Below are 24584 nucleotides of genomic sequence, written 5' to 3' on the forward strand. Positions count from 1 at the left end.
TACAAGCAGCAAGGGCTGCCCTGGCTGAGTAATTGTGAGGGGAGTGATGCTGCTGGCACAGGCAGAGCTGGTGTCAACTAGGTGCTTGCTGAGAGCCCACAGGCAAGCTTTGTTCCGAGGACAGGTCTGAGGGAATGGTTATGTGGTTCAGTGCCCAGGCTTGCACCTCCCCCTAGCCTTTGTGCTACCTAGGGCCTTCCAGAGCAGCAGGGAAAAGTGACTTACCTCCCTCCAAAGGTAGTAACTGGCCTAAGCACCAGAACCCAGTCTTGCTGGAAAGGGGTGTCTACTCCACCCTCCACTCCCTTGATTAATCCCATTTTCTCCGTTGCACCCATGGTTGTACCCATACCACTGCAAGAACCCAGAAACATCAGATCTACCTGCTAGAAGGTCACTGAGCAGGGACATGTCAGCCCCGGTTGTCAGTCACGGACTGGCAAAGGCCAGGGTAAGACTGGCCATGCACTGCTGTCATAAGACTTAAATGTTCATTATTGGATAGCACATTTTTGAGGCTCTACCAGCTGTAAGTGGGTCAAGCAACGTCCTAAAATAACTCCACTGCAGCTCCTGCTTCTCTCCCACCCCAGCAAGGGACACTGCACCTGGGGCCTTGTGTGGTTGGGTGAGCCCACAGGGCCAGAGGGGGTGGCTGCCAATTCAAATGAGACCACAGCAATACAGAAAAAAATCATATTTAATTTATGAAATGCATAATCATTCTCAAACTTTGTTAAAATCTGCACAAATAACTTATGATTGAACCAGTAAGACCAACAGGAGCCTCACAACAGAAATGTCTTGGTCCAAGACAGGAGGCAGCCATGTCCTGAGGCAAGATAGCAGATCTGTGGGCTGCATCCCCAGAGGGAACCTGGTACAAAGGCGTGGGAGGTGACGAAGTGGATAACAGCACAAATGTGAGCAAATCTCCACCTCCTGCAGGAGGCATAGGGCAGAGCACCGCTGGCCTCTACCCATCCTACTTCAGCACATTGCTTCTGCTTGCCCACAACCACCTTAAGACTAAGGAGACAGACCCTCATCTTGAGGGTAACCTTGGGTAACTACCTGCTCCATCTGATCCCAGCCAGAGGAAGAGTCCCAACTTCCCCCTCTCCTTGGCTCTATCACTCAGCAACCAGACAGAAAATCAATCTCTGGGGCTCTGTTTGAAGCACAGAAGAGGGTGTCTCTCTCCCCGCCAAGGTAAAATCTCAACCCTGTGACTGCCCCACATTATGGCAAACAGGCTTCTCAGTGGAATAGAAGGCACAAAAGCATAACCTGCTGCCTCCTCCAGGCTGTGCTCTCCCCCTGCAAGAAGAGAAAGCGCTGGGCAGCTTCACACAGGCAGCAGGGTCAGCCCCAGGAGGGAAGTATGTTTGTCTGCTGTGTTACAGGCTCCTTCCCTGATCTGAAGCCACCAGCCAACATGGGAAGCACTGCTGTAACAGTGCTGACTGCAAGGGGCGAGGGAGGGGAAGGATGAACACAGGCAACATGATGCCATGAAACATCCTGGTCCTCAGCCCAGCACCTTCCTGTGCAAGGCCACATACGAGGGAGTGTCGGTGTATCCTGGCTGTGCAGGATATTGTCGCAGAAAGAAGCCTAAGAGCAGATTTGGTCCAAGAATCATGGCACTGAATGTGAGAAAGGTTCTACTAGCTACTGGGAAAGACCTTCAGGGTCTTCCCACCCCATCTCCTCTTTTCCTGAATTTAATCTTCCTTTGTCACCTGGTCCCTGAAGAACCTCCCACTCTATTCCCCGAAACCACAGAGCTCTAGAGGAAAGGCTTCCTGTTGCTCCCCGCTTCCTGCTCTGCCTGAGGGGCCGTGGGTCCTCAGAGATATGCCCAGGGTAGAATATCACACCGGGGATGCGACCATCTCTAGGACATGCTGCAACCCTGCCCTGGAATTCTGCTTTCTGGGACCAGCGAGGTTGGAATGCTCTTACTGCTGTAACCACGTGATCTATCCCAGGCCCAGTACATGCTCAAGAGTCCTCTGCTTTCCCCGTGGCCACCTCCTGGGATAAGTAAACACTGGCATCACAGCACTTCACAGTTAAATTGTAAACATGGGGGCTTTCCCAGCCAGCAATCCCTTTACTTTGCCAGCAGTCCTGCACCAGCCTGGAACCAGAAACACCCCCAGGGGTGCAGACACCCCTAGATCATTTTGATTTCTGGTGTTCGGCCTTGCATCAGGCCTTGGCGCTGAGCCTTCACCATCTGCAGACGCTTCCCATGCAAGCTGAACTGAGACCAACTGAGGAGCTGCAGCAGTGCACATGTGATGGGAACAAAGACGAGGAGGTAAAAGCAGCCCTGGCGGAGAGTTGGCTCCAAGACTGCATCAGATTCCAGCTTTGGCTGGGCACTCACCACGTTGCTCAAGGGGTTACGCTGGAAGATGTCATAGCCTGGGGTAAAAGAATAGCGTGTTGAGATGGGACACTGGGAACACTTCTCTCTCTCCAAGTGACTGAGCTTGGAGATGCAGAGACCAGTCACAGCTTTGTAAGTGAGAGAGCTCTGCATCCACGCAAGACAGTGTGGAGGGCGTTGAGCTCGCAGGTCTGCCCTCTCCTGCCACACTGCTTTCTCAAGGGCACTTACCTGTGTACACACAGAGCAGCCAGGTGCCTATCAGGGGCGCAAAGGTCTGTCCCGGCTTGGTGACCAGAGCAACCATCCCGAAGAGCAGCGCTGAAGCCGCCTGCTTCCTGCGGTTCAGGACAAGATCCTCATCCACCAAGTCAGTCACCACCAGGTTGAGCAACTTACAGGTCCCTTCTGTAAACACCCGGTTGCTGCAGGACAACAGGCAAAGCACTGAGTAGGGGCACCAAGTTGTTACAGGAATGAGAGATCAGAGAAAGTGGAGAGAGGTATTAGAAAGATTCCCTAACACTTAAAATAACACTTTCAGAAACCCTGGTTACTGGAGAGGAATACTTCTAGCAATAAAAGCCTTGTGTGCCTTACAGCGATGCCTTGGACCTGCCACACACAGAGAGGCCTGGGGACTAGACTACACTGGGCTGGGGACAGCAGGCAGCTGCAGCACATCCTGAGGGCAATCACTCCATGCAGGCTGCAGAAGAAAAGAGGAGTTCAGCTCAGCAGCTGGCACGGGCTGCTACAGGGAGCCACCAGCCGTGCCAAGTCTTTGTCCTCTCACACAGCAGAGACTGAACATTGCTGCCTCTCTCACTGCTGCCTGCACAGCCAGCAGATTCTGCACTGACTGCTCCCAAGCTGGGAGCTGTCAGAGCTGGGAGACACCAGAGCTGGAAGCCACACGGCGTCTGTGTGACCCTGGCTACTCTTCCCTCTGGGAAACGGGGACAAGTCACTTCCCAGCAGCCAGCGAGCAGGGGAAGCAAGAGCTGCGTGCATACCTTGCTATGAAGATGCAGAGCAGATACACCTGATCGGGTCCTGCCAGAAGCATGACAACACTGAGAGCCAGCTTCAGGAAGAAGAGTCCTCGGACCACTGCGTAAACCCCCCAGCGACGGCAGAGAGACAGGAAGTAGAGGTTGTTGAGGTGGGGGGCAATGTAGGAAACACCTGAATAGAGACAGCAGCACAAATAGCTTGAGAGAGTTTCAGTATCCACTATCCCCCCAGGACCAAAACCAAGAGAGTGCAAGGCTTGCCATTGCCAACATGGGAGAGCAGGTGATGCAGAATAACATCCCCCCCCCAGAAGGCAGGGATGCTGGTAGCAGATGTGTACTGTGCCACAAAACCACTGAATACACTTTTCCCACAGAGGGAAGCCCTCTTCACCAACCTCATAAGCAAGAAAGAAGAAAAGAACTGCCCAGTGTCACACAAGGGCTGGGACCCTGTCATGGAGCAGCAATGACACTGGACACTGCGTCCAGACCTGGCCCACACAGAAACCTCCCAGGATGACTCTAGCCCTACAGAACCTCTGCCCAAAGACCTGAGGCAGCCTGGACGCATTTCATATGCCACAGAGAGGGACTAAACTAGGAGCTGTGTTCCCTGCTGCATCCTGGAGCTGTATCTGCAGACATGTTGTACCCTGAACAGTATCTATGTGGAGTCACAGAATCTAGGCCAGTGTCCAGGACATCATGCTCTCCACCGCTAGAAAAGGCTCCAAGTTAGTTTTATTGTGCCCAGAAAAGACGACTCAGAAGTCCCAAGGAAGCCTGTGAGGCGTGTGCATGTGTGAATCTTACAGCCCAAAGACCTGTTTGTGAGCATGCCTCTCTCCAGCTGAATTTTGCAATGAGAGAATCCAGACTCAAGCCAGGCCCTAACTCATCTGTTCCCTCCAGTCCCTTCTGAAACTCACCAAGGAGAAAGGATCCTGTAGATACAGAGATCTGGTCTGACAGCAGGTGCTCCAGGAACAGGGGGAAGAAGTTGCTGTTAAAGTGGCAGTGAAAAACCTGTGAAAGCAGTGCACAAACAAGCTGGTGAGCAGCAACAGTAGTAAGAGTGAACAGAAAAAGATAACATCCCCCTAGACTCTCATCTTAAGAGAGTTATGCCGAGGGATCATGCAGGATGGTCCCCAACTACTTTAGCAAAGCAAGACCTTGGCTATGGAGGAGGTTACAGCATGGTAGGCTTTGAGACCTGAAGGCTGCTGTACTCCCAGCCAAACCCACCGCACACCTGGGATCAATACCACATCCCAGCTGCTGAAGCATTCCACACTAGCGAGCTCACAGAGCACACATGCAGCACACAGCACTGCTGCAGCAGGGAACAGCAAGGAGGTGACAACAGCAGCCACAGGGATTTGGAGGAGGCAGCAGTGGCATGGCAGGTGTGAGGAGCAGCGGTCAGGAGGGAAACGATAAGGCCACAAGGCTCAAACACAAAGATGCAGACCAGCATTAAGAGGGGAACTGAGGGACCCCTGAGGAGATGGAGCTCCGATTTCAGCACATCAAGCTCAGGAAAGCTGGGCAGGCTGACAGCATTTGGCAATAATTTATGAAGAAAATGAAAAACAAATTGCAAAAACCAGATGGGAGGTAGACCCAGCTGGATATAGTGAGAACATTGACATGAGCCTCAGGAAAGCCAAGCCAGCAAACTGTAGTCCTGAACTCTTCCCACCACAAGCCAGGCCTGGTGCTTTTGCACCCTAGATGGGCTGTGCGGAGCTCAGCCAGTCCCCTGTAACTAAGTCTGCACTGCAGAGGATGGAGCACCACACAGATGTTCAGGAGCCGTCCTCAGGTCACAAGTAGAGATAGTGGCTATCAGCTAGCTGATGGAACACAGTGTGCAAGGGCAGGAGGTTCTGAGAGCAAGCAGACGCCAGAAACTCCCCTGCCCTTCCTGGGAAGCTGGCATACATTTGAATCACTCAACAGCCATAGGCAGTGTTCATCCTCTGAATCCCAGCATGTCATTGCTGCACCTACCTGGATTAGGTTCATGCAGACAAACCAGAGGAAGTTGCGATGCCGAGAGAGCTGCTGAAGATACTCTGCCAGGGTGATCCTCTTCTCCTGAGGAACAGAGCGTTTCTCAATGTACAGCCTAGAGGGAGAGGAGAAAGGTGAGAGGAAGTTATAAAAATATAACAGTGCACGGCAGTGAATCCTTTACAACAAGCAGGGAAAAGCCTCTGTGCAGATGCAGAGCTGTCTCTCCTTGCTCCCATTCAAACATTCCCTCTCCCTGGTCCAAAACAGCAAAGTCCACAACAATGTGAGGACAACACACTAGAGATCTCCCAAAAAACATTAGTTTCTCAAACCTACAATTTATGTCAATATAAGCATTCACGCATCAGCTACCACACTCCTACTCCAGATTCCTGCAGTTAGCTCACCTGGCAGATCTCATCAGGATCTGCTGTGTTAGTAGAACATAGTGCTGGCAGCTTATAACAAGACAAGTGAGGCAGCCCAAGGAAAAGCAAAGGAGCTGAATGGGGAAACCAGCTGCATCATGACCCAAATGCAGCCCAGTCACTGCCAGGCAGGCAAAGTGAGCAAGAAGGTAAGAGATATCTGCTTGTCCTACTCCACAGGAAATGGGCATTAAAGTGGTCTCATGCTCAAGCAGGAATACTTTAATGATAAGCTGCTTCTGACATATTGCCACTCACGGGCCTCAATGGCTGCTCTAGATATTAACTCATTTCATGTTCCAAACACTGGGTAGGCCACGCAGCAGGTCAGGGTACTGCCTCCAGTTCGGGCCGATGGTGTCACAAGATAGTTTTGTCCTATTTTCAGAGGGCCTTAGAAGCCAGAGTGACCTCAGCCAGAGGTGATTCTGAAAACTGTATCAACAGACAAGAACCAAGATGATTAGCAATGGTTTGCCTTGCTCTGGATCTTCCTACAGCTTGCTGCAGTATATAACAGGACTCTAAAGATGTAAGCTAAGCCTTCACCCCTGCTGTAGAATTGATGACACGTACTCTTTTAAGGTTGATTCCTGGTCCCATTTTGCTTTCCCATCAGTCTCAAATCGCTGGCGGAGCAGCTGTGTGGACAGGGTAAAACCAACGATGGAACAGAAGGCCAACACGATGCAGAATATGCGAAAGGAAAAGAAGTCTTCCTTGTTCCACACCGCATATGACATGAAGACAGAGAGCGAGCCTATGGCACTGAAGAAGGAGCAGTAGAAGTTGAGGCTAGTCCTGTCTTTTGCTGAAACAGCCAAGTCTGCGAGCAAGGCGTTGTGATGGAGGTCAACCATGGTGAGAAAGCTGTCATACATGCAAAGGCAGAGAAGGAACTGCAAACCAGGATGAGCCCAGGCAACCCAGAAAGCCAGGAAAGAGATGGCAAAGAGGGGGCCATTGTGGCTTAGCGCTCTGAGCCTCTTCAGAACTACTTCTGGGGAGGAAATCTCTGCTCCTGGCCTGCAACAGAAGACAAAAGCTTTAGACTCTTGGACAAAACCCTGCACAATCATGCATCCGTGCTCTCTAAGGAGGTTGTCTAAGAGGCCCAGACATAAGCACAGCTTTTGCTCATGTAACAAGTATCCACGTCAGATAACTTCTCAGCAAATATGTGAATACACAAAAATATGGATGTAAGAAGGCCAAAAGCATGAAGGAAATTTGTTTTTTTAATCCTCTAGAGTAAGGAGCTCCCTGATAATGCAGCACTATCTGCTTTGCACAATCTGAATTATTTTATCCAACACTTAAAATATTTTCAATAGATGCAGGAAGCCACACCATTATTTTCATTAAAAGCTTGAAGTAAGCACACGAGAAATGCTAATGGCCAACCTCGGTCCATAATCCAAACAGTTTGAGAACAACTTTGAGGCATTGCAGGTGGAAATAATTATCCCTTCCTGCACCATGCTTGTATTTTTTACTTAGAACTTAACTTACTGCTGTGTGCTAAGGAACACCCTGTCACTCAGCCAGCCAAACAGAGGGTCATTGAGGCTGTTCCAGATCAGAAACACCGTCTAGGAAAGAAACAGAACAGCGAAACAAATCACAGAACAGCTCCTGGAGAGACACACACTTTTGTTACTGAACCAAGCAGTGCTGAGCTTGCACAGTGAAGAGACCACAGCAACCCCTCGTGCACCTTCCTTGCACCATCACCACTGTTCAATTCCCCTGCCTGGGGCAACAGCCACTAACACAGCAAACCCAGTGGTTTTCCACACCAGTAAAACACTCCGATGTTCCCAGAGGAAAGCCTGTCTTAAGAACAAAGTCCTTGGGTTTTCTATCCTAGCTTGTTTTCTGTTTCTGTAAGTGGGGAAAAACTGCAAGGTCCAAATTAGCACTCAGAGGACTCCCTTGTTCCTTTTCCAAAGAAGAAAACAACTATTACAACAAATGCCCTGCACACAGCAAGGATGAGTCTCAGCTTCAGAATTTCTTATTTACAGAGCAGGAATCCATGGAAAAGACTAACCTCTCCTATCCAAAAGGATAGTTTATCGATCTTGTAAACAGAGACAAACGTGTCCACGTAGTAAAGGAGAAATACATTGTGCAAAATGGAAACAAACAGCGACAAGGACCCGTAGATCACTGCAGTGGGCAAATGAGAGGGACAAGCCAACAGCCGCAAACCCATGTTGACGGGGTCAGCATTCAGCTCCATGGATCACCTCCATTTCAGATGGGATGTCTTCTCACAAAGCCTGTTACATCTTTGTTGGAGCCAATCCATTGTTGCTCCTGTAAAAGAGAAAAAAATAAACAAGACAGATTCAATTAATTAAATGAAGTAATAGTTGAATCAAATTAATTGATAAATCTTTGCCAGCAGACATCAGAATCAGTATTGCTTTGAGGAGTTGTTCAAAAGTGGATTGGATGGGGTTTATGAGACTGGAAGCTGTCTGCTGCACTAAAGCTGTTCCATTAAGCTGAGGCCAGGCTCAGGGGTGCAGCTGTCTCTTTGTGAGCACACTGCCCCTGCCCTGTCCTTTATACTTTAATGTTCTTTGTTATCCAGCAGTCAGATGATTAGTTCTTTCCATCTCTTTAAAGGCAGGAGGAATCAAGCTACATGGCTGCAAACAAAACAGACTAGCAACTGACGTTTTTAGGTACCAGTGTAAATTTTGGGCCAAATAAAAGTGACAACAGCTCTGAGGTAATCTCACACACACGCTGCTATCCCCAGGCTGTCACAGCTGCCTGCACCTGGGCTCACTCAGATAGGAGATATTTATGGCAAGTAGCATTGCTGCTTTGTGGTACAAAGGGGCATGATCAGAACTTGATGGCACGCAGTAGACACGGTGCCATCATGCAACAAGGGTTACCCAAAGTCATGTAGCAGCTGTCCAGTGCATATTGGGACAGCGTGAATGTTGAAGGTGGTGTCTGAAATAAAGATGCTTCAGCTAGACAGCAATATACATGGAAGCAAAGCAAGTGGAAACAGTAGTCTTATCCTGGAAGAAGTCACCGTATGTTCACAAAGGGCTGAGGCACGAGGGGAAGGCAGGGGAGGACTGCTCAGCCAGCACCAGCCACAGCTCTTGTCTCCCTGTGGGGATGGGCTTCCTGGCCATCATCCTCCCAAGACAGAGGCCCATGCTCTTCAGACTGAGCCCCCTCTCACACTCCAGCTGCTACAGACCTAAGGCAAAACACAAGGCACCTCTTTGGATGGATGCATTCAGTGTCCGGTGAGAAGTTAATGGCTCTTAAATCAGTATCAGTCAGCTGCCCAGGCCATCCCAAGAAGCTCCATTCACATGACAGGCGACAACAGAGTCACTATCTCAATGCTGCCAAAAGCAAGATATAAGAGCTCACGACCCTTGCAACTCCCACTGCAGCCCTCCAGAGTCATGCACCCAGTTCAGACACATCTGAGAACCCCTTCACAACGCAGTGTGCCTGGAACAGGAAATGACGCACCCAGCCATCCCCCCGGGCTTGCGACATCAGCCATAGCAAGCCCATGCAGAAACAGCAGATCAAGGGAAGAACAGCTGGGTATGAAAGCTGATGAAACTCCAGTTCCACTCAGCATTTCCCAGAAGCCATGAGTCTGACCACTTCTAGGCAAGATTAGAAAAACAAAATATAACTGTCTGCTCCGCTCAGCCCAAGGAATTCCTCATAATTAGCCCAGCAGGAGCAGGCACAGCATTTTTTTCCAATCAATTACATCACTAGATTGAAACTGCACATCAACCCTGCCAAAGTGCTAGACCTCAATTGGATCCAACTGCAGAGCTCTCATGGGACTAAGCAACCACGCCACATCCCACCACACCAAAACCCACCACCAGATAAAAGGATGACATTACTCCAAAGGGACTTCAGTTAGACAATGAACAGTTATAGGTGTAATTAAAGACAGACATGATGACAAGCCTCAGAGGGAAACTGCATTCCATATGGTCATGATTTGAGAAGGAATCAAGAATTTGTGATGGATAAAGGTTAAGGAGAACAGAGCTAGGGCGGCTGACCCACCCATAAGTCCTGTGCCTCTCACCACAAGCTTTCTGTAGGGGACTGGCTCAAGAGCACATCATGCCAGCAGAGCACTGGGCATCTGCAAGAACAGGATTGAGCCCCAAGGAAGATAACATTTTGGACTGTGTGAAACCTCGGTGCATCCAAACCTCGAGCACTGTATGCACATCTAATCTGGCTACAAGGTTAGTGCAGAGAGGAGATCAAAAGAGGGCAGCTGAAGTGATTCAGGAATTGCAGCAGCTGCTGGTGGAGGAAAGACCAAACAGCTGAGACCCATCAAACAGGGAGGAAAGGCTCAGGAGGACACAGAGTCCCAAGCAGAGTGGGTAAGGGGAAAGTGGAACAGATCTGTGCCAGAACACGAGTAACCAGCAGGAAATCAGTTTTGAGTACCTGGAAACACTGGCAGGTATCAAATGTCTGAAATGTGCCGTCAAGCGAGGCTGCAGAGGTGGGTGGCAAGTTGAAAGGATTAGACAAATTCATGGAAAACAGCTGTACACAAACCATGCAAGGAAACAGTCAGGGAAATCCCCTCCAGCAACCTTCATCTGAGAACTGTGCATGCTGGTGGTGCCCCAAGACACCTTGTGCACACCCAAAAGGAGACACAGAAAGTAACAGCAGAGATCTGCATTGCAGTCACACCAGAACTACAGGGGAATGCATGCCCTGAACTAAACCTGAGCTCCCGGCTGCTCAACCTTGAAAAGTTCTCTTTCTACTTCCTTAAGTGTCAAAGTAAAAGAATTAGCTACTGTGTTGTTACTGGGAAAGGGATAGGGCTAAAGGACAGGTGACAAACACCTAAAAGCCTCAAGTGTCACTAGTAATAGCAAGCTGCACATCAGAGCCAGCACAGCCAGCTCTGATGGCGGAACCACTACCTGCACACTAACATGGACTTAACTTTGCTACTCAAATCCTGTCTGAAAGCAAAGTCAGGCCCAGTACTTAGCACTGCACTTCTGCACTTCCCATCTGAATGGTGCCTCACTAAGCACACACTGCACAAGCCACAGCTGTTCAAGTTTCCAGAGACACCTTGTTTTCTCATCTGTACCTTCCAATGCTGTTTAAAAAAGGTTACGTTCCACTTCCTCTTCTCCCTCATCACTTCCCCACAGATGTGCAACCCCTGCAGCCAGCTGACATTCACAATAATTTCATTTTGTTGGGACAGTTGTTAAGGCTTTTTTTTTTTTTTAAACTCCCCCATCTGAAAACATGCAGATGAAAAGAAACAAATTACAGTTACCCATAAAAAGCAGATTTTGTTTCTACATCCAAAGAGCTGTGTTATTTAAGCTTGCCACAGTGGTATTTTCATAACCTTTTTCCTTGGGACAGAACATTAGTCATGGAGCATGTCAGAACTTTTCAGAATTAGGCTTTAAGAAGTAAGGGGAAAAGCAGCTGCAAGAGGGAATAATAATGCACAGTCAAAGGAATGAGCTTGTAAATTAGAAAGGAACTAGCCTTTATTTCAGAACACTTCCACCTCCGCATCTGACATCTGGCATTGCTCCTGCCAGTGACGTCTGCAGATCTTATCTTTTTTGAGGAGGATGTTTGAACACCATCTACCGGGAAAGCATTTGTTTGAGAGTGCTGACAAAGGGCAGATAGAAACACATCGAAGTTTGGGGCTGTTACATCTGTTCTAGCTTCCTACTCAGTTCACAGCTGGGTTCACAAGCCATTGTGCCCCACAGCAACTCAGCAACCCTTGGGCTTTAGAACAGACCAGCTCCAGTGCCTGAGCTGCCCATGCCACAGCTGAAGGCACTCACACTGAGCTGGCAGGAGAGCCGTGTATGGGCATCTTGGCCCAGCCCAGTCATTCAAGGAGGGCCAGGCAATTCCTGTATACCAAAGTAGCCATCTGCAGACCTGACCACAGCAACAGCATTACTCTCCAGTGCACTCTCCACTGTGTGAGTAACACAGGAAAATCCCACATATTATCTCAATAAGCCTGTGCTTGCTCCAGAAGTCACTACAGTGCCTCTACTGCATATTCTGGAGTTTGGGTGGCTTACTAGCTAAAGCATATGGATAGACCAGCTCTGTCTTTCCGCACCCACAATTTAATAAACCCTTGGATGCGATAAGCAATCCCAGAGGGGCTATTTCTAGACATTCCTCGTGGTCAGACATGCCAGGGCTGCTGGTGGTAGTCCAACCCCATTTCCAAAGAAGTCAGGCTGGAGCCACAGTGATGAAGGAGTTGCTGCTATGCACCCTGGTACAGCATAGTGCCAGGCACATCAATTCCTTCCAGGCCCCATGGGTGACATCTTCAGCCAGAGGAAGCAGAGTCATGAACTTCTTCACCTGGCCAGGATGACCAGTCATTGACAAGTTCTTTTGGTGAGCACTGGCCCCAGGTTATGGGTGGGTCTATCTATAAGACTCAGTTTGTCAGTTGAACTTCCTCTGAAACTCTAATAATTCATTTCCTCAGATAATCCACTTGCTAAAAATAGGTCTCAATGGGGCACAAAATACTGTGCTACATAGAACTAACCAACAGCAGACTCCTAGCAGCCTGGTATCCAAGGGTAAAGCAACGAAGCCCCCACAAGTCCACCACTACCTGGGTCTGACAAGGAAACTCACCACTTCGAGCCCTGTGGAGGTGTTTCCCAGCACTATTTACCAATTCAGCAATGACGGATAATATCACAAGAAGTTTGGCCAACACCCTTCTCATTACAGGCAATCACATGCCTCCATCAAACGCTTCCGTCACTCCTTTTGAGTTCATGCATGTAAACAGAACTACCCTGCAGACAATAATTAGATAATTAACATCTCAAACCAGCTGGTAGTTTCCATGGTGCTGTGTTCAAGCAGAGAGTTGTAGTATCATTAAGGATGGAAAGAGAATAAGAACATCCAGTCCAACCATCAGCCCATGCCCACTGACCACGTCCCTCAGTGCCACACGTACCCTTTTCTGGAATACCCCCAGGGACGGTGACCCCACCACCTCACTGGGCAGCCTGTGCCAATCCCTCACCGCTCTTTCTGAGGAAAAGTATTTCCTAACAGCTGACCGGACCCTCCCCGGGCACAACGTGAGGCCATCCCTTCTCATCTTATCACTGCTACCTGGGAGCTGAGGCCGACCCCCACCTCACCGCAGCCTCCCTGCAGGGAGTTGTAGGGAGCGATAAGGTCTCCCTGAGCCTCCTCTTCTGCAAGAGCAATCTCATTAAGTCAGATTGCATATTCTAATGAGATTACAGAGTTCATTAACGTAGGTACCCGGCTGGGTCCCATACTCCGGAAACCTGGTAAGATAACTGGTGGCACACAGCACTCCTTTTCCATCTGCACCCTGTTTTACAGAGCTACAGCCCCTTGAATCCCTCAAGAGGACGAACCCCACTACAAACACCCCAAAGCAGCAGCCGCTCCCTCACACCCCACCCACAGCTCCCAGAGGGGCTGAGCGAGGCTCGGCTGCGCTGCAAAGCACAGGCTAAGAGATGAGACGCGAGGACGCCCACCTCCACTGCAAACAGAGGCACGCACCCGAGCCACCACCAGGCCAGAGGCTGCGCGGCACCGCTCCCCATCCCGCGGCCATTCCCCCAGCGCCTCCTACCTGCGCTCGGTACCGGCGTTGCCCCCACCGACCCGCACACCCACGCATGCGCACCCAGCAGCTTCCCAACCCCACCCTAACGCCATCTTGCGCTCTAGCGAATGAAGCCACCCCTCCCGCTGCCATCTTGTTCGAGGGCAGCTCGCGAGGGGGAGGCAGGAAATAACCTCCTCGCCGCCTCGTTTGCATTAGCCACGCCCCGCTCTCCCCCCGGAAGTGGTTTCCGCAGTGGGAGGGGCTCCCCTGGGCCCTTCTAGTCAGAGCACGCAGGCTGCTCTATGGTCAGCCCCGTGCGCGGCGTGCCTCGTCTGCAGTCGCCATGGAAACGGCGAGCTCTGCCCTGTGCGCGCCCGGCCCTTCCTATCGCCTACATAGGAGCATCTTTCAACATTCGTTTTGCATTACGGTGTCCAAAATATAAGAAAAAAAAAAAAAGAGTCTGTAATTGGCCTTTACAATTCCTGGTATGATTTCAGTGCTTTCTCTAGAGCCTGAGGCGTACATGTTGCCTTGGCCTCTTCTTGCAGCCCTTGCTCCAATCCAGCAGTTGTCATCTGCAGAACAGAGACAAGACCCCCCCCATTTCTGCATTCAAAAAAAGACACTGTTACACCCCATTACTTCTTAATACTTTACATAGTAGGATTACCAGCAGCTCCCTAACCGCATCACTTTTTTAAACTAGTGGAAGCTGGGCAGTTAATTGCAGTTCTCGTAATTAGGGAGGGGCGCGGAGGTGTTTGCCCAGCAGCAGGCCCAGCTGCAGCCCATGAAGGCAGTACAGGTGCTCATGATGGGCCCACAGGACCAGCAGTGGTACAAATGTAAGCTGAGCCCCAGTTCTATGTTTTTCTCCTGTGAGGCTCTTCTCTCAAAACTCTGCACCTCTTGTTAGCTTTAGCAGCATTGTGACGTCCTTTTGCTTCTCACCTGGGTGTTCAGAGTGGGAGGAGGGCAGGTGTTGCAGCCCTAGCTACAGCTGCGTGCTTCAGCAAGGTGTGGTGCTGTGCCTGAGTCCTCTACCAAGTGTGCTGGCAAGGGGAGGCTGCAGGAGGGGAGCTGCCTTCTCCAGGTCAGGTTATCTGGCTTTCCCTGGCTCCCGGTTCAAGCAAAGGTGTATCTTGACTGGTTTTTTTTCCTCAGGAAGTGAGTATACCGAGCATCTGATTTCTTCATTTATCTATATACTAAAGACCTAGTTGTGTTGTAATAACAAAGTAATACTGCTGCTATGAGCATGCAAGTGGGGGTTTCTGAGCTTCATCTGCATTGTTTCCCTTTCACTCTACACATCCACCATTTCTCTGATAGAGGCAAGCCCATGTGCAACAGTACAGCTGGCTTGAGGTGTTGATTCATGGTACTGCTCCAGCCTGTAACTTTCTGAGTAACTCCTGGTTGTGAAAGATGCTGATTTAAGTTATTGAGGTGATAGGATGCAAGCTCTTCAGTTGAGGAAAATGGCATAAATCTCTCAGAATGATTATATTCTTGGAAACAGGGTTGCATTTTCTCTTCCATTTTAAAAAACAACAACAACAAATCAATAATGTTACTTGTAAACTATATTCTGGGTTGTGTAAAGGCTAACAGAATGTAGTTGGAAAAAAATATATGTATTCTCTAGAGTCCTAGATCAGCAGAAGCTGTAACTGTTTGTCTTAGGGATGCAATAAGAGCAGTAATCCCACAGCTAACTTCAGCTCAGAAGCTTGAACTTAAGCTAGAAACATAGTGTGGGTCATTGAAAATGTGTTTCTGTAAGAGAATTTTGTTTTATGTGCTAAAAGTGGTATGTAGTACGACTCCAAATTCTGGAGGTAATCTGTTTCTTTGCCTGTCTGGGTATTGTTGCTGTGGAGGATCTACTGCAATGAGTTACTCTTTCCTTTCTTCTCAACAGTGCGTCCCCTATGTAGGATGCAGGAAATGGAATGCCATGTGTACTCAAGACATGCATAGCTAAAGTGCAAGTGGTTTGCTGTGATGCTGTTTCTAGTGTACAACAGCAGAGGAGACCTACTGTGAGCATGAAGTCACTCTGGAGAACCAGGCTCAGGCCTTTGCAGCAAGCCAGAATCCTAAGAAGACTTGAAGGGTAAAGGCTTGTAATCAAGCAGCTGAGAGAGCAGGATGATGCATAAATATATTTTAAAAAAGTGTAATCACATTCCTCTGCCATGCAAACCCTCTATGTACAGTAAGGAGGTTCCTGTAAGTAACTGGAGCTAGGCAGGGGAGCCAAGGCTGAAGCTGAAGGATTTGTTTTGGTGTGTGTAAAGTCAACAGCTGTGACCAGATAATTACAGGGGAGTCTGAAGCAACTCTTGGAGGGCAGAACTTTGCAAGGCCAACTAGACCATATCAGTAATGCCGTATAAGGCTGAGATTGCCTAGGTAACGGTATCAGGAAGAGCAGGCTTGGTTATGGATGTAGCAAAACTGAGACCAATGGGGAAGGAGTAATTAGGGGTGGATTGATTGTTTGGGAGGAGATCGGCTGGAGGAATGGAGGCATGAGCAGGGCAAAAGAAGTGAGTACTGAAATGAGAGAAATACGATCTTAAATTAGTTGAAAGAACTAAGGCAGGATCGGCTGAATACAGGACTGCAGATACCTATGAGCAGTGGCAGAGCCTGGGGACCCAAACCTGCTGGGATGCTGGAGTGGTCCAGGTCCTTGGACAGTCAACTGGACTCGGGCCTCGGTCGGCAAGATCTGGTGTGGGAGGGCAGAGGAAAGAGTGGTGGTGGGGTATCTGTAGTGTATGGTTTGTTAAAGCTTCTAATGAAGTCTTTAGTTGTACGCAGAATTATATAAATAACAAAGAGTTACTAGTGGTGTGTTAATGAGGCTATTGATTCTTCAGCTGACTTACTAATGTGAGCAATCTGTAGATGTTAGTCTCTTGGATCAGTTTATTGGGACTGCAATCTAAAGGGGGAGAGCAATCTCTAGAAGGAACAGCAAGGGACTCATCCAGCATCTCTCAGCTTGGGAGCCTGAGCTAACTGATATTGAGACCTGTCTGAAGAGGTGTGTGGATGAAGGGGATGGGTGACAAATGTACTTTATGCAATGAACTTTATGTGAGGAGGAGGATGTGCTGTGTGCCAGGAGGGGATCCTTGGGACCATGAACGCAATGAAATGCAGATTAAAGAAAGCAGTGCTTGATTAAAGAAAGCAGCTTCTAGAAACAGGGCTGCCTCTGGGAGAGGGTTTGAGTCAGAAGTTGGTGGTTTCCAGGAGAGCAGGCTGGGATCCTGAGATGTGGGACAGAGACCTGAACTCAGCTGAGGAAGATGACTCTGATGCCAAAGTTGCCTAGAGGGAAGGTGAACCTGGAGGTGAGACCCTTAGTCACCCAGAAAGCAAGCCATGGGGAAAGGAGCTGTGCCAAGGAAGGAGAAGCAGGGGTGATGTGTGGTCAGCACTGGGAAAGCTGCCCCAGAATCCATGGGAATGGATGAATGGCAATGGTGTCTAGGACTGCTCTGGCTGCAGGTGGTGCTGACTCTGGGAGTTCTGCTGATGCTAACCCTTCAGTGTCACCTGTCTCTTCTATTGCTTGTGGTGCAGCTATTCTGGCACTGTTGTTACCCAGCAGCTGCAGCAAGAGGAGGAGGAGGGATGGCTGCTCCAAACTCCCTTTAGTTGGCAGCCAGCTGCCTTTTGATAGCTATTAGGGCAGAGGTATGCAAGGGGGTGGCTCTTGTGTCATTGAAGTTGAGTAAAGGCTCTCTCTGTGATGACGAGAACTTTTCCTGATGCTTTGACCTCATCTGGAGACTGGGCTTTGCACAGGCTCCAAGTGCCAGATCTGTACTAGATTTCAGTGTTTCTGGGAATGCTGCTTTGAATAGCTGAAACAGATCTTCTCCCTCTTCAGAAGGTCTGTGCAAGGGATGACTAACATCTTCACTGCTATTACCATGGCTGCCAGTGCCAGCTGGAGCCCTCTTCGAGGTGCACTGGTACTGTCAGAGCTCAGAGGAATCTTCTGTCTTTCTGCCTGTCTTGCAGACAAGGTGAAGGAGTCTGCTGCCTTTTGGCTTGGGGAATGAGGCAAGCAGGGGCTGCAGCAATGCTCACCTCTTGTGGCACTCCTTGAACCCTGACCCCACTAAAATATCCTGAACAGGTCCTCAGAACAAATGTGCAAAACTGTCTGAATTGGTGGGTTTCTCCTGATTCTAGTAATAATGTCACACCTAATCTTTGAAACCTTTTCCACCCTGTAGGTTTACTGCTCTCTGGGGGAAATGTTAGGCTTTCATTTCAAGTGCCTGTGTGTCTCTACAAAGCCCTTTTATGTCTGGTGCTGTTCTCAGGCCACTTTCAGTATCGATTCTCTTCCTTCCCACTTCTCTGCCAGATACAAGGGAGTGTGTCAAACAGCCTCACCCCTCTTCTGAGAAGCAAAGGCTGTGTTCTTCTGCCCCACCAAGTTCCCATCCAGAAATATCTTGCAGTAATTGGTGTGGGGAAGCACTGCGTAACAGCTGCCTGGAGACTGATTACTGCTACGTGCACTGTGGCTTTATAGGAAATGTGTTGTGTGCAGAAATATGCACCCATGATTATACCCAGCATGCAAGCCTGAAGCAGCAAGCTCCTCCTGAACTGCCTGCTTGGTCTCAGCTGCTGTGTGGCATCAGCTGGAGTGCCTGCCTTCCCTGCAGCACAGAATCCCTTTCAAGATGCTACAAGAATTCATCTCTTCCAGAAAGTACGTTTTCATGATGCCTCAGGGATGATGTGGGAACCTCTTGGGAAAGTATTTACTGCCCCTTGGAGGGCTTTGCTGGAACCATGTGGACTGACTGTTGTCTTGGAGAGCGTAGCGAAAACCTGTGGTGCTGTTTTCCCCTCTTGGGAAAAGGGGCAAAACCTGAAAGTGCTTGAAAAATGAAGCAAGCGTGGGAATTGGTGCTCCTTGTTAAAAGTTAAGACCCAGAAGAGCCAGCTTGCCTGCTCTGTAGCAAACTGTTGTGCTTCACTGGAATTCCTGTGTTGCTGCCAGGCACATCTGGCTGAATGAGAGCATTCCCTCTGGGAAGATATCCAAGCACCCTGTCCTGCCAACTGGTCCTGATGGTGGAGGAGCCAAGCGTTGTATTGTGCTGCATGGTTTCTGTGATTCTTCCTCTCCTCTCCCTCTGCCCCCTGCCAAAGAAGCACCCAAAAGGCCTATCCTGGAGTGAGATTTTCTTCAGAGCCCTTGACCAGAGAGTGATCTTATGCTGGCAGGCGGGGGAAGGAAATGACAAGGGAAAAATAAGAAGCCTCATTGCCGTAATCCTCTCCCACAGGCTATTTCCAGCTATCAGGATAAGCACGTGGGTCTGTCACTAGAGCTTTGGAGTGCAAACCTGAGCCTACATGCTCAGTGCACTGCTCCTCTGGGCAGGAACAAGCAGTTGTGATCACCCTTGTGTGGAAAACACCGCATGTGCTTCTGTGGGCTGGGATGCTAAACTGAACTTATCATTTGGGCAAAGTGGGTCTACTGTAGGGCCAGGGCAGAGCTGCCTGTCTGAAGGGTGCTAGGGAGATGGGGATTGCTCTGCCCCTGCTGCCCAGAGCTGTGCTCAGTCTGAAAGCAAAGTGCCTGCTGCACCTGTATGCACTGATGTGCACCAGGCTCAGCTCTTGGTGCATGCTAACGTGGCTTTGTCGGCTGGGAGTGTGTAGTCAGACTTCACTTGTCTATTTGAAATGAATGAGTAGATTTGGTGGTAATATCTCTATTCCAGAGACACTGAAGATTCCTTGAAGTTTTTTCACTTTTATTTTCCAAGGAATGCCTTTGAGGCTTTGCCAGATGGCAAGAGTTTTGCAGAGTCTGCTCAAAAATACGGAGATTAACTGGAAATAACACATGACTTCTTCATCCTCTTGGTTAGGGGAAAATATTGCTATTACTGTGCTCATCCCTGTACATTTGGGAGATGCTACAGAGAAGTGGTGACAGATCTGAGGTTGTTTTTTTTTTTTTTTTTGTGGGGTGGGGAGATCAAGGCAGGAAGAAAGCAAGAAAGGTCTGAAAGCTGGGGTGCTGGAACAGCAGAGGACAAAGTAACTAAGGGGAATCTCCCCATTGGTCTTGGTAAAAGCGGTCAGCAGACATGCTAGACATTTCTGTGGGGGTGCAGTGGCACAACCTCTGTGTTGCTCAGTGTGCAGTCAGGCTCACTTCTCTCTTACAGGCTGTGCAGTCTGGCATGGGTTTGACTGTTTGTGTTCCTTGGGTTTCTACAGCTGACACAGTTGTGTTTTCTTGTGTCCCAGAACTGCCTAGCCAAACAGCTCCCTGAATTCAGAGCTAGCTTTGGGTGACAGTGAAACTCTGCTGTGGGGAGTGCCTAGCAAAGCCGTACTCTTCTGTAGTGCTAGGAAGTAACTGCTGCTGCTACAAACACAGAAATGCCCCAAGCCAATAGGGCTGTTCAGTGTTATTAGTGGTGGATTCATCACCTCTAAGCAAGGAACTGTGTAACAGAGCAGTGAAACAGTTTTCTCTGCACTTGTGCTACCAAGCGTTTGCTGGCTGTGTTGCCGATGTTACGCCATTTCTCCATAGCAGCTTTGCCTGGGTCAGCTGGCACTGAAGCATGCTTTCCTTGGCAGACCGAGCATTTTGGAAGCTGTCATGTTGTGTTGGGCTCTTTGAGCTGCACCAGGAGTTGCTGGAGTCAGCTCTGGCAAGCCCGGGGAGAGTCTGAAGTAGGGTGTTCTCTCCTAACCCAGAGAGTGGCCACGTCCATCTGGCTGTGACCTTTTTGGGAGCCTTCTCATTCAGCTCCAGCCAAATGGGGCTGAAGCCTCTTCTAGCAAGGTGAGATGAGCTGGAAGGGCTTGAAGGGGAAAGCTGCCTTGTTTCTTGCTGTTATGTTTCTTACTTCGTTAATTTCTTGTTGCTCCCTGCTGCTGACTGCAGGTCCTGGTGTCCTGGTTTGGCTCCTGGGCACAGCAGTGCCGGCCCCTCCACACCTCCCCTGTGCCAGCAAGGAGCTGGTGACTACTGCTGGCCGCTCCTGGCTCAGGAGTGGAGAGCAGAGCTGAGCTTGCCCTTCTCTGCTCAGGACCTCCAATCCCCAGGCAACAGAACTGAGGATTTTACTGAGGTGCTGCAGGGCTTGGCAGAAAAGTGAAGGAAGGGAATGGGCAGCAGCCTTGAAGAGATGGGTCAGCCTGGTTCCCCTCTGCCTTTCCCCTACCTTTGCTCCTGAAGCGCAGGGGAGAGAGGTGCATGCTGCTGGGTGCTTCCTTCCCACACTTAACACTTTCACAACAGTGGAAGTAGGAACAGGCAAAGAGGAAGAAGAGAAGGGATGGATACGGTCTGGACCCCTCTCTCAAGGAGTGGTACTTAAATTCATGTTTTAGTTTTCAGCACCTGGCTTTTGGTGCCTTCTGGCTACAGATGGTCTAGCCCTGTTTCCCTGAAGTCTTACTTGCTCACCTTTCCCTGTGAGTGTGGGAAAAGGTCAGGCAGGCTGGCACTGGCTCTGAATGCACTGGATTTGTTGCATCCTCACTCAGCTCTATAGGATCCAGCAGGACTTCTCTCCAGCTGTGTTCTCCCTAAGCCAACCTCTGGAAACTGGAGCAGCATGAAGGGCAATATGAGCAATACATACTGGTGTGATGATGAGATGAGCCACATTTTCAGCCCCTGAGGGTGCAAGACTGCAGACAGGTTGGAGCAGGAACAGGGCAGCACTGGGCTGCTGCAGAACAGAGCTATTGACAGCCTGATGGCTTGCCCAGGCAGCTTTGCAGCTTCCCCTGGGGCTGGAGCACTGTCTGGGTTGTGTCAGCTGTCAGCACCCTGCTAGGGGTGATCTGCTTCCAGGGATGTGTCCTCATGTCTGTGGTTGGGCATATGACTGTGGCCCTAGAACTCTCCCAGCTGTGCTCAGTCCTCATCTTGTTCTCCCAGTTATCTCTTCAGTTTGCTTCCCTTTGTCAGCTGTCCCACCTGTCTGAGCCACCAGTATGTTCCCACCACCACCCTGCAGTGCCCAGGCTGCCTTGGTGCAGAAGGCCCAGGAGCATGGTGCCTGCTCTCCTCCTCCCAGATGCCTGCTGTGCTGGGTAAACCTCAGTCAAGGCTGTTACAGACGTTGTCGTATTGACTTGAAGCTGCTTGAGCCTTTATTTGTAAAGGGCTTTCTCAAAGTACTGTGGACTTCTTTTCCTATATTCCTGTTTGGGGAGGTGGCAGTTGTGGTGGGCTCTGGCTCCTGGGCTGCAGCTGTGTGTAAGGGCAGACCCTGGCTCAGGGCTGCTTCGCTGTTCAGGGGCTGGGCTTTGGTTCCGCCCTGTGGCAAAAGCAGGCTTGAGCTAGTGCAGATAGTGGGCTTCAGGGGACAGGAACAGTTTGTGCTGGTTTAAAAAGGAAAAGTTGCCATTGTGTAGCACCCAGCATTGCTTGTAGCAGTTTCCCCGGGGACTGCCAAGCCTCCTGCTGGACTGGAGGAAAGCACTGAACTGAGGGATGAGTTTCACTTACCCTCTTGCCTAAGGTGAGCATTGCCTGTGTGTGGCAACTCTGTAGTTAAGGGTGAAAGATCTAAACAGTGGGGGGAAAAAATCCTTGTTGCTATGTGCATGGTCTCTTCCTGTCTCTGGCAGCAAGCTGTTTAAAACAAACACAAACTCAGTGTGCTGTATGCGCGCATTCCCTTCCTGCTCTTGGGGAGAGAATGAGTCATGGGAGGACATTGCTCAATGCCCTGGAGTGTGCTTGGGTCCTCTGAGGGCAGGGTAGGGACAAGTTGAGCTGTGGGGCAGAGTTCCTCACAGTAAATGCACCCTTGAACAGAAATGGTAGTCAATGAGACTAAAGTGAAAAGCCACGTGAGGTCTTGCCAGAGGAATTGTGAATGTGGACACAGCCCTACCTGTTTGCATGATAACCTGCAGAAACAGGGAGATCCTTTTATTAATCTGTTGGTTTGCATACAGTGCTAGGTGCACCTCCCTACTCAGCCTGGTTTGGGAGCGTATAACAATATAAATTTTCTTCTCTTCCTCTCTTGTCCTCGCAGCTATTAGCACTCAGCAACTGCTCTGGCCAAATGTCCTTTGTGTAAAGCCCCAGCTTATGTACCATGTACCAGCCTGGCTTTGTACCACGGGAGTATTGCCCAACCATGATCCCATCTCCTGCATACACCTATGTACCACTGCGCACTGGGAGAGCGGAAGACCCAAGCAGCTCCATGATGTTCCCTCCCATCTACATGCACAACTTCTACAGCCGCCCTTTGACCTTTGTGGTAGACAGGAGCAGCTATCCTGACTATGTGGGAAGTCAGGTGGAATATCACCACCTGTACGGTGCCTCCAACTCCTACTTCCATCCATACTACACCTGGCATTTTCCCCCTGTGGTCCCCGTCCCGCTGTACAATCCCTATGCAAGCTACAATCCCTACGCTGCCTACCAGAGGTCAGACCAGTATCGAGATATGTGGCCAGAGGGCTTCACCATGAGAGGGGAACTTCAGTGGGGGAAGCTTGGGAAGGTGTTTGGACCAAGGAAAGACCTCCCAGAATTTGTGAAGGATGATCTCCGGAGGGTTTATGGCACCTACCCACGGACCAATGTCTCCATCACCTACCGGAAAGGGGAGTTCTTGGTCAAAGCAGACCCCAGGGTAGGAGAGCAGGAGTACACAGTGGAGAAAAATGTCATCCAGAGGGCTCTGACCCCCAGTGCCAGTGAGGCAGAAGACAGCAGTGAGGATCGGAACAGGAAGATGAAAAAGAAACTGAGGCGTTGATGTAGATGGTCACACAACAAACAGATGCTTCACAGCCCCAGGGAGCTGGCTGGCAGCTGGGAAGCAGCAGAAGCAATGGGTGCTGCCACTCCCCTGGGCTTTTAACTCCTCCATGTCCTCCACAAGCTTATGGCAGCTTCACTTGTTTGATGCACGATGCCTGTCCTTTGAAGAAACCACCTGGCACTTTTCTGTCAGATCAGCTCTTCGGTCCTGCTTTTGGAATGGATGCTTGCTTACCACTGGTTCGGTTGGGTGGCCACAGGCTGGGAGGGGATTCCCAGAGAGCAGCCCTCAGTGAAATGGGCCTCTTCCTACCCTGTCCAGGGAAAGGTCCTGAGAGCTGGGTCCCTTCCTGGCTCTCACCTGAGGAGATCAAAACTGGATTTCCTTCAAGCTGAAGGCAGTGTATGTCCCAGAGGGGAGAGGAGTTCTCTGGCACTGTAAAGAGCAATTGTCTGCATATCATCACTGCTGTTTTATGGCTGTACCATTGTGCTTCCTCACGGTGTGATGCCTGCATGCAGCACTTTGCTGCACGCTGGCAGAAGATTTCAGTGTCCCGATCCTCACACTCGGTAACCTGGTGCTCATTCCTCCTGGCCATGTGTTCTAGCTGAATTGGCTGCCTGAGGCTCTCCCCTGGGTCTGACCCAGCTCTGGCTGGGGATGTTGCCTCACTGCTGAGGATAGCAGAGCCCTGTATCCTGCAGCACCTCCACAGCTGCTCTCCTGGGTCTGAGAATGACTTGCTTGCAAACTTGTGCCTTTTAAATGATTATAAATAAACAATTTAAAAAAGAATGCAAATATTTTTTTCTGCTTTTAAGCTGTGAACTACTCTCAGCCTTTTCTGGGCACCTTTCTGCTAACTCAGGATCTTGACCTGTGTGGCTTGCTCCCTCCAGCTGTGCGTCTCCTCACCTTGCTTGTTGTCAACTAAACCCTACTCCCAGCAGTGAGATGCCCCAGAAATGTAGCCTCTTCGCCCCTACAACTTCCTTCCAGCAGGCTGTATGGGAGATGAGCTTCCCAATGCAGGAGGGAAAGGAGCACACCCTGTGAGCATGCACTTGGAAGTCCTTGGCTCTGAATTGCTATGGAGAACAAGCAAATAGATTTTTTTTTTTCTTTTTATTTAATGTAACTGCTCTGTTTGTTTCTCTGAAATGAGTGAGATCTGCTGCTAGATGAAGCAGTGGGAGCTCTGAA

General features: G+C 49.8%; 2 protein-coding genes across 20 annotated transcripts; one reads left to right on the top strand and one right to left on the bottom strand.

Annotated features, from left to right (window-relative positions):
* On the bottom strand, positions 683 to 13726 carry MFSD13A (major facilitator superfamily domain containing 13A). 13 transcript variants are annotated; one of them, XM_021398108.1, is made up of 10 exons: positions 13576 to 13699; positions 9127 to 9256; positions 7924 to 8192; positions 7383 to 7462; positions 6447 to 6896; positions 5437 to 5554; positions 4350 to 4446; positions 3418 to 3589; positions 2633 to 2826; positions 683 to 2436 (listed from the first exon to the last, which is right to left on the bottom strand). In XM_021398108.1, exons 3-10 carry the CDS (start codon positions 8113 to 8115, stop codon positions 2183 to 2185), a joined length of 1557 nt encoding a protein of 518 aa, XP_021253783.1. In that variant the 5' UTR covers positions 8116 to 8192; positions 9127 to 9256; positions 13576 to 13699; the 3' UTR covers positions 683 to 2182. The 13 variants fall into 13 exon arrangements, with proteins under 13 accessions (XP_021253783.1, XP_021253779.1, XP_021253786.1 ...); XM_021398104.1 differs by lacking the exon at positions 13576 to 13699 and adding an exon at positions 10353 to 11542; XM_021398111.1 differs by lacking the exon at positions 9127 to 9256 and having other exon boundaries at positions 8123 to 8192; positions 13576 to 13726.
* On the top strand, positions 14335 to 24176 carry LOC110399438. Of its 7 annotated transcripts, none has more exons than XM_021398117.1 (3): positions 14423 to 14721; positions 15479 to 15673; positions 22635 to 24176. In XM_021398117.1, exon 3 carries the CDS (start codon positions 22698 to 22700, stop codon positions 23370 to 23372), a length of 675 nt encoding a protein of 224 aa, XP_021253792.1. In that variant the 5' UTR covers positions 14423 to 14721; positions 15479 to 15673; positions 22635 to 22697; the 3' UTR covers positions 23373 to 24176. The 7 variants fall into 7 exon arrangements, with proteins under 7 accessions (XP_021253797.1, XP_021253792.1, XP_021253793.1 ...); XM_021398118.1 differs by lacking the exon at positions 15479 to 15673 and adding an exon at positions 17954 to 18307; XM_021398122.1 differs by lacking the exons at positions 14423 to 14721; positions 15479 to 15673 and adding an exon at positions 14335 to 14399.

This window comes from Numida meleagris, chromosome 5 (assembly GCF_002078875.1).
Source record: "Numida meleagris isolate 19003 breed g44 Domestic line chromosome 5, NumMel1.0, whole genome shotgun sequence".
NCBI lineage: Eukaryota > Metazoa > Chordata > Aves > Galliformes > Numididae > Numida > Numida meleagris.